The 14,280-nt window shown below is 45.8% G+C and overlaps 1 protein-coding gene across 10 annotated transcripts in view; it reads right to left on the bottom strand.

The window, feature by feature from the left end:
• Positions 1-14,280, bottom strand: part of Hipk2 (homeodomain interacting protein kinase 2) — a 210,495-nt gene that overhangs the window by 36,987 nt on the left and 159,228 nt on the right. For 8 of the 10 annotated variants that reach the window (XM_023712848.1, XM_023712849.1, XM_004629043.2 and 5 more), the window contains exons 10-12: positions 11,337-11,479; positions 8,447-8,626; positions 4,855-5,136 (exon numbers count right to left, since the gene is read on the bottom strand). In XM_023712848.1, coding sequence (XP_023568616.1) covers positions 4,855-5,136; positions 8,447-8,626; positions 11,337-11,479 — 605 coding nt within the window. The remainder of the gene's footprint in view (positions 1-4,854; positions 5,137-8,446; positions 8,627-11,336; positions 11,480-14,280) is intronic. The other 2 variants (XM_023712846.1, XM_023712847.1) reach the window with 1 other exon arrangement.

Here is a 14,280-nt window from a genome sequence, read left to right as displayed (position 1 = left end):
GTCCACACTAACCTTGAACTCATAACAATACTCCTGCCTTAGCCACCAGAGCACTGGGATTGCAGGTGTGCACCACCACACCTGGCCCTCTTTACCCCTCCCCCCCTTTTTGAGACAGGGCGTCACTACATTGCTAAGTTGCCCAGGCTAAGCTTCAGTTTGTGACCTTCCTGCCTCTGCCTTCCATGGTGCTGTGAGCCCACACACAGCTCAGCTCAGTCTTCTAAACAGCAGTTTATCAGCTTCCTAACTATAACTTATCTACAATACTTTCTCTAGGTTTTCAATTTAATACAAAGAAGAAAATGATGAATACACAGAAAAAGCACTTCTTCCCAGTTTTGCACTGGGGACTGAGTTCAGGGGCATTCCAACTCTTTTTAGCTTTTATTTTCAATTCTGAGACTGGGTCTTGCTAAATCACCCAGGCTGGACTTGAACTTGTTTTCTTCCTGCCTCAACCTTCCTAGCAGCTGGGGTTACAGGCATATAACACACCTGGCTTCATTTTTTAAAAAATGTATTTAGTTACAGGGTCTACAGGGTCTCACTACACAGATTGGACTCAGAGTGATCCTGCTGTTTTCAGCCTCCCAAGCGCTAGGATTATAGGCGTGCACCACCATGTCCAGTCTCAATCGCTGTCTCAGTGTGCCCTAAGGGAGAGGCCGGCACAGCATACAGGGGATTGAACCCCAGCCCTCGCGTCTGTCTAAGCAGGCACTTTAATCTGCTGAGCTATCTGGCTGGCCCCTGGTTTCAACTTTTTTTTTTTTTAAATATAGAAACATTTTAAGAGCAATGTAAGTGACATTTTATATCTAAAAAATGGAGTGACACTTATGCACCAGTTTTCTTAAGAATGGACATTTTGGCCACACATCTGTAAATCCAAGCAGCAAAGTAGAGCGCGAATGCAGCTCTGCCCTGTGAACTGAACAGATCGACCGCCTTGCAGAGCTGCCTCAGTGCCAGCGGAAGAGTAACGGAGTTCGACTAAGCGATTTCCAGCAGATCGGGTGAAACACAGTTTTGGGTACACACTATAAACACTTTTCCTGCCTGCAAGTTGTAGCCACAGCTGCCGTGACATAGTCTGGGCACAAGGCCAGCCTGGCATGAGGGTCTGCTGAGCACAACACATGTGTGACACGTGTCCAAGAGAATGCAGGTAGGAGTGGCTTATTCAGTATGTGCGGACAGTCCAAAGTTTCTCAAGTCAAAGCTACCTATAAACATTTAAAATAAGGCTGTTTCTACTGCTTCATCCTAGCACATGAAAAAGGCTTAGTTTTTTCTGTCTTTAGGCCAAAGCTCTAGCCAGGGTCAACAGTGACTCATTGAAAGAAAGGAGCCCACTGGCTCTTCCGCACATGCCCACCTCCTAAAAGCTCTAAGAATCAAAAGCGCTGACTGCTGCATGCCCAGGACCCAGGGAAGGCTCACACACCGTGCTCTGGACTCCTCCAAGTCCCGGCTTTGCTCCCTGCTCACACTGGTAACACCAGGCACAGTGGTGGTTTCAGGCAGGGACAGAACATGATTTGTTATTTTGGATACTTTTCAAGATAAGGCTGGCTTTGAACTCATGGTGATTCTCCTGCTTCAGATTTCCTGAGTGCTGGGCTATAGAACTTAATGACTGAAGCACAAGCATTTATTTCTGCCTGTGTTATGTTTGCCATTTCCTCAATGGTGTGACACCTGATCCCTAATTCTGCTACTCAGATCCTTGGAAGAGTCATTGCCCATCCTAGTCTCAATTTCTTCATCTACCAAATGGGACTAGAAATGGTGGCCTTTGCTTGGGGGCTGTCTGCTAAGATTCCCGCTCCTCTGTTCTTCTCTTGGTCGCCCTCTTGTGCTCTGGAGTTATCTTTACAAGTGGGAGCTATGAGCACCACCTAATTGGGTCAGGGCATTCTTTTAATAATTCTAGGCCATGTCCTCTAGTCTTGGAGACATAGTGGGTTCTGCATCATTTGTCTCAAGCTGGTGCCAAGTAGCAAATGGGATGTGAGGCTGGGGACAGAGGCAATCAGAGTTGAGATGCTCATAGCACAGGAGAAATCAGATTGGGGACAAGGACGGTTATGGTCAAGGAGGGGAGGTCTCCACTTTGAAGCCAAACACAGAAGGGCAAGGAAAGCAGTCCATGTGGACAGTGGTCACAGCCCCCTTTGGCTACACTTAGGGGTGAGCTTTTATTTCCCAGGCTTTCCCTTAAGTGCCTTTGCCCACCTTCCCCAGGGAGGAGGGAACCTGTCAGCCCCTTTTCCGCTCTGAGATCCTTTCATCCCTGGACCTGCTTCTTCCTGGATAAGCTGATGCTTCCTGTTCCCCCACTGAAGCTGTGGACCATCTAATCTCCTTGCTTTGATTTCAATCCCATCTCCTCTGCTGTTTGTCCACATTCGCTTACGGAAATGTGGCCTTACAAAGTCCACTCAGCCTGGGGATGTAGCTCTGGTGCTCTGCTGGGTGTTACAATGATTTGTCTTACTATGGTTATTACCTCATGCCTTGTGGGACACAGACTCTTGCCCTTATTTATATAACATCTGCCATTCCTAGTATAGTACCTTATACTGGTGGGGCCAATAAATATTTACTATGCTTAATTTTATGATTAATTCTAATTTCTAAAAATAGGTAATTGTATTTCCCACTTTTCTCATTCCTAAATATAGTCACAAAAATGTGGTCATAAGTATAAGTGGTGTCTCTATAAATAAGGCAGCTGCTGGCCTCTGTTTTGTCTCTCACAGACAAAACCATATTTTCCCACCTTCTTGGGTCCTGATGCATGTTCTAAGGCAGCTGCTACCGTCTCCTCAGAAAGCATTACTACCACGTGGTGAGCTGCCCAGTGCAACGCCGGGCGGCTGGCCCCTTCCTGTTACTCTCCGGTCTCAGGCTGCAGCTTGCCATAGGGCAGATGTCTTTGGGACCTTTCATCCATTTTGCTCATACACCTTGAACTATGCTGCTATGGGGTTAGCAGCTCAGTGCCGTGACTCGTGCATGTCCCTGGCATGTCACCTGCCTGCCCTCCAGCCCTGAGTCATTTACTAAGGTCCTCACAAGCTGCCAGCATGTGGGTTCTGCTTCTCTCTGGGGATGCTGGGATGCATGTTCAGCTTTGCATTCACTCTCAGCTCTGTTTGCTGACTTATTGAACAGACAGGGTTCTCATTGTCCTTGTCCTCATATACTGTTTGGGTCTCTCCTGGGCACTTATCACCAGAGTTTGTGTCAACTCCAATCTCAGGCTTCAAGTGATATTCCAATCTAGCTGGCTGCTAAAGTTTTAAGATACTTTTGCCTTTTGTTTTTCCCTCAGTGCTGTGAGGTTACTGAACCCTTTTCATGCCCAAGGACCCATCCAGGAAGCTCCTTGCTCCTTGTGGAAGGACCATGGAGCCCAGTCTTTGGGGCAGAGGGCATGAGACCCTGTGGAGCTGGGACCAAAAAGATGGTGCTGGGGTCTGCACTTGGGCTGAAGGCCATACTGCTCTGCAAATATGTCCCTGGTCCCACTGAGCTGGTGTCCCCTCTGGTACCCAACAAATGGCAGGACTTATGAAATACACTGAAAATCAGACTATGCTGTGCAATGGGAAGAGACATCTAAGTGAGACACACACGAAGTCTATTATGGAAAGGCAAAACAAAGGAAAGCAAAACACAAAAACAACCCTGAGCTTTAGTATAAAGATGGGATGCCCCATGCAGTAAGTTTTAATGAGCACACCTCAATCAGTCTGTCTGTACCTTTAGTGAAGATTTCAAGCATACAAATTTATTACCTAATCAAAAAAACTTCTGATTGCTAATTATCTACATTCTATCCAATCAGTGATTAATAATTTGGGGCTAATTGTGAACGCTGAGCTTTGCACCAGTTGTACACTGACTGGCAGCTCTGGGCCCTGGAGTGGCTGGCCTCCTTCCCTGGTCCTTGGTCCCTTAGGATCAGGGTCAGCAGGGCTGCTTGCGGACTCTGGGTTCTGCAGGCCCCTGGGGTGCAGAAGACTCCCGTCCTTCAGGCTGTACACCTGAGCTGAGTAGCCCGAGCAGAAAGTGTATTTTGCTGGCATCTGTCTGCAAAGCATAGAAAAAGAGGCTCTGATGCTAGGGTTAATAGTCTTGCAAATATAATAAATATTTCTCCCCTCTCCCCAGGAAGCACAGAGAGTAAAATGAATTATTACTACTTAGGAATAAACAGTAATACTCTCTGGGTGAAGAGCCAACTGGCAGTTTGAAAGATTGGGTTAATCAGACACAGGGAAATTTCTGATTAATTGGACAATTACTCCGAATTCTGAGTGAGCCACAGCAGTGTTAGAGAAATCTCCTGACCAACTGGGAATAAATTCAATAGCCTGAGGCAGAGATTTTTGAGCTCATAGAAGCTGAAATACACTGGGTTTGGTGCCTGATTTTTATGGTCTCACGTTTTCCTTCTAGACAAGGACTGTAACTTCTTTTTAAGATTAAAGTGACTCCAAATTATTTTGGTTTAAACAATATAGCAAATCTGCATATCAACATGCCTGGAAATAAGTTTAGGATACAAGAAACGGTGGATCTAAACTCTATGTTTGAGGGCTGGTGAGATGGCTCAGTGGTCTAAAGCACCTACTTAGAACAAACTTAGCAAAGCACAGGGACCGCGGTTCAATCCCCCAGCACCACATGCCAGCCAGCCCTGCCCCCTGGTGGGCCGAGCTGGCCACACACACACACACACACACACACACAAATAAATAAAATTAAACTCTATGTTTGATAATGGTAAACCATTTGGGTCCACAGACCACAGTGTCACGTTGCAGAGTACAGCCTTACCTGGTGGGGGCGTGTTTCTGCTCCTCTTCCTCATCTGTGTCGCTGCTGATGGTGATGACACTGACTGTGGGGCTGGGGGTGTCAGGGATGACAATCGTCTGCCGCTGCCGCTCCCGGGTGGTGCTGGAGGCCAGGTCGCCCCACCCACAGGTGACCGAGGCACCACAGGCTGGGCTGCTGTGTGCCATGGCACAGCGGGGGGGTGTGTTTTCCTTGACGCGCTTGGATCGCTGCGGGGAGCTGACAGCCTGGGAGGACGACACCTCACAGGTGGAGACATTTCTGAAATGATAAAACCACACATGCTTACAGAGAAGGGTGGGCCACCAGCTCCTTCCAGGAGGCCAGCTATCAGGTAATAGCAGTTTTGCTAGAGCTCCAGGAAAGCAAGGTCTGAGGCCCAGTTCAGTGGGATCCCAAAGGTCCACTGGGAGACATTTCAGCTAGTCACTGTGCAGGCCGGGTGCAGCTGGGCCCTGGTTTCCTACTGCCAGGACGCTGGTCTCCCTGGCCAACGTCCACATCCTCTGGATGAAGGCCCTATTCTCTGGCTCTATCCCATGAAGGTATGCAAGCGTTGTTTTGGGGACACTGAGAGAATGACTGTATGGCACATAAAGCTTGAGTTTCTTTGCTGGTCGTCTACCCACCATTTAGTAAAATATAAAGCTTATTTCTTTGGTTTCCTTGCTAACACTTGTTCTACCATTTATCAAACAAAAAGCCTTATTATTATTATTTTTTTTTTTTTACTGGGGATTCAACAAAAAGCCTTCTTTCTTTTTATTTTTTAAATCTTTTTTATTTATTTATTTTATTTATTTATTTTTGTGTGTGTGGCCAGCTCAGCCCACCTGGAGGCGGGGTTGGCTGGCATGTGGTGCTGGGGGATTGAACCGCGGTCCCTGCGCTTTGCTGAGCTTGTTCTAAGTAGGCGCTTTAGACCACTGAGCCATCTCACCAGCCCAAAAAGCCTTATTTCTTAAGAGTTTCTGGATCTACTGGACCTAACCTTGGTGACATTAAAATTCAGCTTTTTTTCCTCCTTCCTCTGGAAAAGGGCTTGGCTGTGAAAGTGTATGTGTATGTAATGAAAAAACCCAAAATGATTTTTCTAGGTTTTGACCCCAGGGCACTAGTCTATCTGAATTGTAATGAGAAATTGGGGAAAGTACAGAGGAACAGGCATGCTTAAAAAAGGGCCTTTTAATTTGGGTTGGATCGATCTGAAATTCTTTATTAAGTTAGACAATGCAGTTTCTTGTGACTTTCAGGAAAAAAATAACTTTCCCCCTAATCAAACCTTCCTGGTTCCTGGTATCTATGCAGTGAGAAAACAAAGCCAGTGCATAATGCATCTCAGGCCTGGAAAAGTCCTGAGAGACTTCAGCATCTTCTAGCTAAAGGGATGGCAGTAAAATGAAAATAACTCAGTGAAGGTATGCCTATTTAATTTTCTATCTAGCTGGTGTCAGAAACATTGTTTGCGGCTTTCTAGGGGCTGGTAATAAGTTTTACTGGTAAGAGTGTCACACTGTTTCTACTTATCATAAACCTGTGTGTTTGTTACTGCTCGTGTGCTATGATTTTGAGGCTATGTTTTTACTGCCCAGCAGTGAGCGTCCCACTTGGCACTGTCAGAGAAGGCAGGCCTGGAAGCAGCACCTTCTGTCTGCTGTCTCAGATTGTTTTATGGGCAAACACATAACTGGCACAATAATTACGCTGGTCTTCAACTACACGGGCAATGATTCTTCACAAGGCCAGCTGGATGTTGGGAACACAGGGAAAGGCTTGCTAACAGAGGGATATCCAGAGTTCTTAGGGTCCCTGCTTGGTCAAGGTGACCTCTGAGGCCACCAAGTGCAGCTGTGTGTCAGACCAGTGTTTTGTGTGACTACCTAAGTGGCTGGGCATGACAGCACATGAGGATCAAGACAGTGGCCTTTGTTGCTGCCCAGTCTAATTCAGGTGCACTGTCAGTGCGGCAGGCTGTCCAATGAAGCATTCTGGAGGGTGGCTGCGGACCTGTGATCAAGTTCCTGAAACTGTGAGATACACCCAAATAGGGAATCTATTTTTTGTTGTTGTTGTTGGTACTGGAAATTAAACTCAGGCTTTTTGTACTTAGCTATAGCTTATACTTTTAATTTTTTTTTTTTTTTTTTTTGAGACAAGGTCTCACTAAGTCATTAACAGCCCAAGCTGTGCTTGAAGTTTATTTATTTATTTATTTTTGGCGGAACCAGGGATTGACCTCAGGCTCTCACACTTGCCAGGGAAGTGCTTATTCCACTGAGCCATCTCCCCGGCCCTGTGCTCGAAGTTTTGATCCTCTTGCCTCAGCCTCCCAGAGTGATGGTACTGCAGGCATAGATCACCACACCTGGCTCCCTTCTGAAGAGTTTTGGAAAATGTCAAAAATGCCAACTACATTGAGACATGTAGCTTTCTCATCACCAGAGAAGTTCCCATGCTCCTTCCCAGGCAGTCCCCTCTCTCCCACGGGGCTCTGGTCTCAGGTAACCCCTGCTCTGAGTTCTGTTTGCTTGCCTTTTCCAAAGTGAAATCTGAGTGGACTCCTAGAGCATGTAGCCTTGATCATGTGGTCACCGAGATGAAACTAGAGTTCAAAGGAATGGGAAAGGCTACTGTCTTGCTGGTTATCATCTGGGAAGAATTGAAGTCATTGGTTATATTTAAGCAAAGAACTAAGTACTTTTCATTTGTTGACCTCAAATTTCAAAGAAGTACATTTCTCTAGGTGTTCTGCTTTTATTTTATTTTGTTTGCTTGTTTGTTTAAACAGTGCTAGGGACTAAAGTCCAGTATTTTTGCAAAAGTTATTATATTAAGTGGTTTCCAAAGTGAAATTTTAGAGGTGAGCCTGTTTCCTGGAAAAGAAGGTAACAGTTCTTCAGCTGGCCTTTAGTCAGGCTCTGGGCCTTCTCCTAGAACCATGTGTGCACTTACATCGTTCACTTTTAGTGCACAGCCCTACTCAAGTCAGTTTAGCCAGGGCACCATGCTCACTACTGGGTCACCCTGGATATTTTATTAGTGTCCCACCAATTACTCCTCAGCCAGCAGGCCATGGGTGGTCAGCCTGGCCACCTCTCATAAGAATCCAGTAGGGTCGGGTCAGCCAGGAGCCCTCTGACCCCTTAGTGTCTGTCCCCCCCCTCCCCCCAGATGCTGCTCCGTTGCTGCATATCCCACTCGCCATGCCTTATGTGGAGACGAGCCATTCTCTCTCCCCCACTGCAAGATTCACTCGGAGCACAATAGGACCTTGTGCCCTGTCTCCATGGTTTTGAATAAACTCTACTATGCTTTAGCAAGTATCAGTGAATCATTTTTTCCTTAACACAATGGATTGAAGCACTCAGGGTGTCACACATGCCATGATCCCAGATCCCTACTCTTAGGGTACATGCAGGGCTGGTACCAGGACCAGGCAAGAGGCAGGTTCCACTTGCAGCAACTCAGGGTGAGGGCTTCCTGAACTATGCGGTTGGTACAGGATGTACTCAATATTCTCAACATTCCAACCTTCTGGGGCTCCTGTCCTCCAGCTGTTTTCACCACGTACCTCACAGATGACTGGTGCGGCTTACTCTTCCGGGAGGAGGTGGTGCTGGTTGGCTGCTGCCTCATCACGTGGGCCACACCTACATTTAAAGGCTGGGCTGCTGGAAGGGTCACGTGACCGGTCAACAGTGCAGGCTGCTGCATGATGGGATTGTAATGGCTGCCGTGAGCATGAGTGTTTCTGAAAAGGAAAAGAAATGGTATGGCTCTTTACTGGTTTTCCAGGAGCAGAGTTTTTTTTTTTTTTTTTTTGGCAGAACCAGGGATTGAACTCAGGCCCTTGTGCTTTCTGGGGAAGCACTTATTCCACTGAGCCATCTCCCCGGCCCTGCAGAGTTCTTTTATAAGATGAAGATTTCTCTCAAGTAAAAGCTGACTGTGAGGACATTTCACTACCTGTAGGGTCCCTAACACAATCAGCCTTCCTAAGCTAAACTCCACATGTGAGCTTCCTGGTACAGTTAAGTTGTTTTAAAGGAGGGGGAGGAACCCAGCTGGTTGGTGCTGGAGGAGTTTCAAGTGGGAAGAATGCCAAATGGGCAGGCTCAGAGTGTTTCAGTTTTGGAGAAAGGAGATAAATACTCTTTCCTTAAATATCTTTGAAAGGGGGATTGCTGAATAAAATGTGTATTTAATTTTAGAATTTACTAAGTGCCTTCAATAGATTCTCTCATTCTGATCACTGAAGTAGGTAGGATCTTAGCAATATCACTTTATTATTGAGCAAATTCTAGCTAATGTGAAAAACAAACTTTGAAGATTGGGAGCCATATGCTTCTGGTGTTGGAAGTCTTAATGTTCTTTTGAATTCCCTGAGCGGCTAGCTCAAGGCTCAGGCATGTAGCAGCTGATCAGTTAATTACACGCTTGCTGAATGGACAATTAGATTAACTGAAGGTTGAGTAGCCATGTATAGTTTAGTATTAAATAAAAATTAACAACAGTGAGGCAAATTTTGATAGAAATACTGGCAGCCTGTATCTGAAAATGGGTTACATTTCGAAGTTCTGATAGTCTGGGTTACATGGAGTTGAATGCCTTGTTTTCCCACAGAAATTGTTTAAAGTGGTGATTGATTCAGAGATTTGCCCACAGAAGCTCTTTTAATAATAAAATGAAGAGCCAAAGGAGAATTCATTTGAAATTTTAAAAATAATCACATTCTATCTTTGCAAATTGGGGAAAAGGATGAATAGGAGGGAAAAAAAGCAAAAAAGCAGATGAATATTTCTGTGGCGATTTTGACAGTCCCTTAGGCATTTACATGTACTTTAGAGCTGCTGTTGAGGCTTCTTTCTTTTGTTATTTCCCTCCAGACATGGCATTCTTTTTCCTTTGAAATCGGCCTGCGTTGGCACATCTCCTTCATTAGCCACGGATATGGACACTCTGGCCCACATGCGAAATGGAGAGAGACAGGGAGGGAGTTGTTGGCTCTAGATGTCTATGATTATTAGATAAGAGATAGAAAATAGAAAGGGGGAGGAGGAAATAGAAAACATGCATAAATGAGTAAACGCATGAGTACCGCTGAATTAAATGAGCTATAAATGCTGAAAGACAAAGGAAGAAAAGGACTATGGCATACATGTGGTCTCTTAAGAAGAAAAATGGGTGAGGGAAAAAACACTTGGTCAGACATGTTTCTAGTTGGTTGCTGTTCCTAATGAGCTGCAGGAAGAAGGGCGACCTTGCCGAGAAGGAGCCTCTGTGAGTGGGGGAAGGGAAGATGACAGGCTTATTTACTTCTTGTCATGTCAGGCGCTGCTATGGTGCATGTTAAATACAGGCCAAGAGCTCTGTGGTTTATCTTAAGCCATCGAACAATCCCATGCGGTAAGCGTCATCTCACTGTACTGAAGAAGAAACTGAGGCTCAGGGAGGTTAACCTGCACCAGACTAAGCAGAGAGAGAAAGTGCTTCTGGCAAACGGGCTGGGGGTGGGGAGCAGTGGGCTCCTAGGGGCAGCCATGTGCTTGTTTGACATGGAGGATGGAGAAGCGCAGCAGAGGCTCTGCAGGGGCTTTGGGTTGCCCCTGTCCACCTTTCCCTGAGAGCGCTTCATCCACACCAGACGTTTAGGTTAGACTAGGAGTGCAGGGAGGCTTGCAAGGTGGTAGTGAGACTCAGAGGGTGGCGGGGAGTGCCTGGTCCTGGAGTCTGCCACAGGAGAGACAGCTGAAGAGGCCATGGGGAGCCAGCCTGGGGGACTTCCACCTGGTTCTACCTGGGTGGAGAGGGGCATTATGGTATTGGGGAGAGGTCTGAGGAGAAGAGACAGATGGCTGTGGAAGTCAGGGAGGTGGGTGGGTGGGGGGTCTGTGAACAGCAGAGGTGGAGTGTGCCAGCAGGTGGGTAAAGGGTCTGTGGAGGGTGGACGTGGGTCCATAAGATGACCAGTAACTGAAGAGGCACGCTCAACAGACATGCCACAGTATAACATTTCAAGCAATCCCCGCCTGTCAAGTCTTCCTGAGGGAGTCAGACTCTAGGGTGCCATGTCTCCAGACATCCTGAGAACACTTTCTAGAATTGTTTAGGGCTTTAGGGACTCTCTTCTGCATTCTTTCACTGGTGACAAACCTTTGTCTTCTTTTTTTAAAAAAAATATTTGTCTTCTGGGAGTGGAATTTTATTCTCAGAAAGCCCAGTAATCATCTGGAGCCAAGTCTGGTGAATTACACTGGTGATTAAATGACGCAGCAACTGAATTTTCGGTGGACAATGACAGCTGATTGATTATAAATCAGTAAAGCTGATTTCCTCCCACCCTAGCACACTGTTTAGAATTAACCTCTGCTTACAGGGTGGTCACAGTCCACACGATCTCCGCATTGGGGTGCATGTGCCACCCACCCCTGGACCTCTGCCCTACTGAGTCTCCTGCTCACCTCCAGTCGGCCAGCTGCTGGGTGCTGGCCATGGTCTCGGGGATCACAGTCGCATGCTGCACGGATGTGTGCGTGGCCACTCCGGTCAGCTGCTGCCACGCCGGGGGAAGAAGGATCTGCTGGGTGCCACTTGGCCAGGCCTGCTATAGGACAGAGGATGTTTGCGGTCATCACATTTGATACCATAAATTGATCTGCAGAATCTAGCACTTAATCTGTACCTGAAGCTGTGCTAGAGCCTGCAACTATCATGAAAGTGGAGATCTGGTTTCTGGCCTCCTCAGACTGAGTGAAAGGGAGACAACATTAACATATGTGCACTAAATAGAAGCCAAGGAAGTACAGGAACAGAGTGCCATGGGAGGGGTTCATTCATACTGAAGCACGCTTTATGCATCCACTCCCATGCACAGCTGTGTGCAAGGAAGTGAGCTGGGCCACATGACACGAATCCTTGCTCTCAGGAAGCTTTCAGCCTCTGATGATACTCGATACTCTACCTTTTGTTTATCAATAAGCATCTATGGGGGTCATGGATGTACCTTGGTGGTAGGGAGCTTGCTTAGCAGGCAAAAGGCCCTGATGCTACTCCCAGTGCTGCAAAAAGCAACACCACCCAGAGTTCAGCTTGTGTTACGCTTTCAATCTACAATTCTGAGATCATCAATAATCTGTGCCCAACAACTGACAACCAGTGGTAGGAAGCAGAATTCTTAGCTAGGATCTTAGTCAGAGAATTTTTCTCCTGAAAGCAAAAATGATAGGAGGGAAGCCAGTGCTTCCATCTTCATATACCAAGATTTCTCTAAGAGGTCTGAAATGAACTTTTGTGATTGAGGCCCCCTTAAGTAGACTGTACTGGAGTGTGTGTGATGTTTTTTGCAGAGAGGATTTTTCTCTGTTTTGTTTTGTTTTTGTGGTGCTGGGGATGGAACCCAGACCTCTGTGCACAGGAGGAAGAGCTCAATCTCTGAGCCACATCCCCAGCCATGTGTGATGTTTTAACTGTCTGTACCCTCTATCTTTATTCTGCCTGCCTTTAGTCACTGATTCAGACCAAACACAGCTGCCTAGAGCTGCACACTTAAAGGCCTCCCACTGCGGCTCCGGCAGCTAAGGACTGAGGGCTGGGCAACATTGTCACAGCTCCCTCGTTCCATCTGACTGGAGAGGACCTTCACTTGTAACACAGGTAGCAGTGTGCCACACACTGGGCACATCTCAGTCTGTGTGTTTCCACTCACACATACACACAAGCACCTCTGGAAATGGATTATAAGTCAAGGACTTAAAAAATATTGATTCTAGCTGTGTGTGGGAGGCATATGCTTGTAATCCCAGCACTCTGGGAGGCTGAGGCAGGAGGATTACAAGTTTGAGCCTGGGCAACTAAGGGACTGAGTAAGACTGTCTCAGAATGAAAAAGGGCTGGGAGTGTAGATCAGTGCAAAGGTCCTGAGTTCAGTCCCCAGGACTACTATTCCCTCGTCCAGCATCCTCGTATTGCAGAAGTAGCCAGTGAAACGTTATGCTTTTTGACATTATCTATTTGGTTATTGATGTGTTTTGATATAGGTAGAAAGCTCAAAGACCACAGATCATACTTATGTGTTTAACAAATACCCACTGCTTAAGTGAAAAAAGCCATTCTACCAAGTCTATTAACTATAGTACACTGCATTTCAGGTTCCCTGAATTCACAATAAACAAAAAAAATTTAACTGATTAAAATAGTTGTCTACTAAAAATATTCAATGAGTGACAAGTCCACTGGTGGTAAGATTCCTATTGCTTTGTTATCTCAGCTCACTTCAGAGCTTACGAAGGCATGGGTTTTGACTGACATCATTTAAAAAAATATTGCTAGGGCTGGAGAGATAGCTCTGTGGTCTAGGTAACTGCTTGGCAAGTGCCAGGACTTGCCATTAATTGTTCTCCCTAAACCTGGATTCAATCCCTGGTACCGCACTCCCTGCCAGCCCCGCGCCAAGCTGGCCACTGAAACCAGGCACGTTGGTGCACACTTGTAATCACAGCACTGAGGAGTCTAAGACAGGAGGATCGTGATCATCATGCAGCAGGACTGCATAGTGAGATCTATACCAAATAATAAATAAAAGATTAAAAAATAATAATAAAAATTAAAATGTTGATAGCAAGCTAAGGTCATCATCTTTTTCTATTTCCTTGAAGTAGATAATAATATTTTACCTAGGGGACCAGGGAGATGGCTCAGTAGAATAAATGCTTGTCTAGCAAGTGCAAGGACCTGAGTTTAATTCCCAGTTCAGCCAAAAAAAAAAAAATTGTTAAAAAAAAAAAAAAAAAAAAAAAAAAAAAAAAATTTACCTCAATGGATAGAAGGCTGCATTTGACTTCTTTCCGTAATTGATACACTCAGCTCATTTCAGATTACGCTTCATCACACATTTCTAAATTTATCACTACCACTAAGAATGGAGCTAATGTTTCTTGATGTATATTATGTGCCAATAACAGAGTAAAGTCATAAATTCATAAATGGATTCTGTCACCTCCTAACACCAATTCTGTGAGGTAAGGACTATTATTTCCTCCCATTTCTCAGATAAATAAGCTGAGACACAGAGAGGTTAAATAACTTGCCCAGAAACACGGCCCAGGCATACACATTAATTGTTCTCCCTAAACCCAACTAAAGTGGAAAAACAGATTCAGAAGGGCAAAGAGACTAACAGTTCACAGAACTCCAGAAGTAGGACATTAGAAGGATGATTACCAAGTGAGTTAGCAGACAAAAGGATTCTAAGGGAAGCTTGCGTATTAAACTCTTCAGTTCCCAGGTCCCTGGAGCACAGGCTTGTAGCTCCCCCAGGGCAGGAGGTCAGAATATTCTCTCTAAAGAGACTTTAAAGAACTACAGGAGAAGAGCTATGGAGATGATGTTTGAGAATTAGGGGGTTTG

The sequence above is a fragment of the Octodon degus genome, unplaced genomic scaffold (genome assembly GCF_000260255.1).
Source record: "Octodon degus isolate 3935 unplaced genomic scaffold, OctDeg1.0 scaffold00027, whole genome shotgun sequence".
NCBI classification, from domain to species: Eukaryota; Metazoa; Chordata; class Mammalia; order Rodentia; family Octodontidae; genus Octodon; species Octodon degus.
Note: the sequence above shows the minus strand (reverse complement) of the source record. Positions and strands in the feature narration are given on the sequence as shown.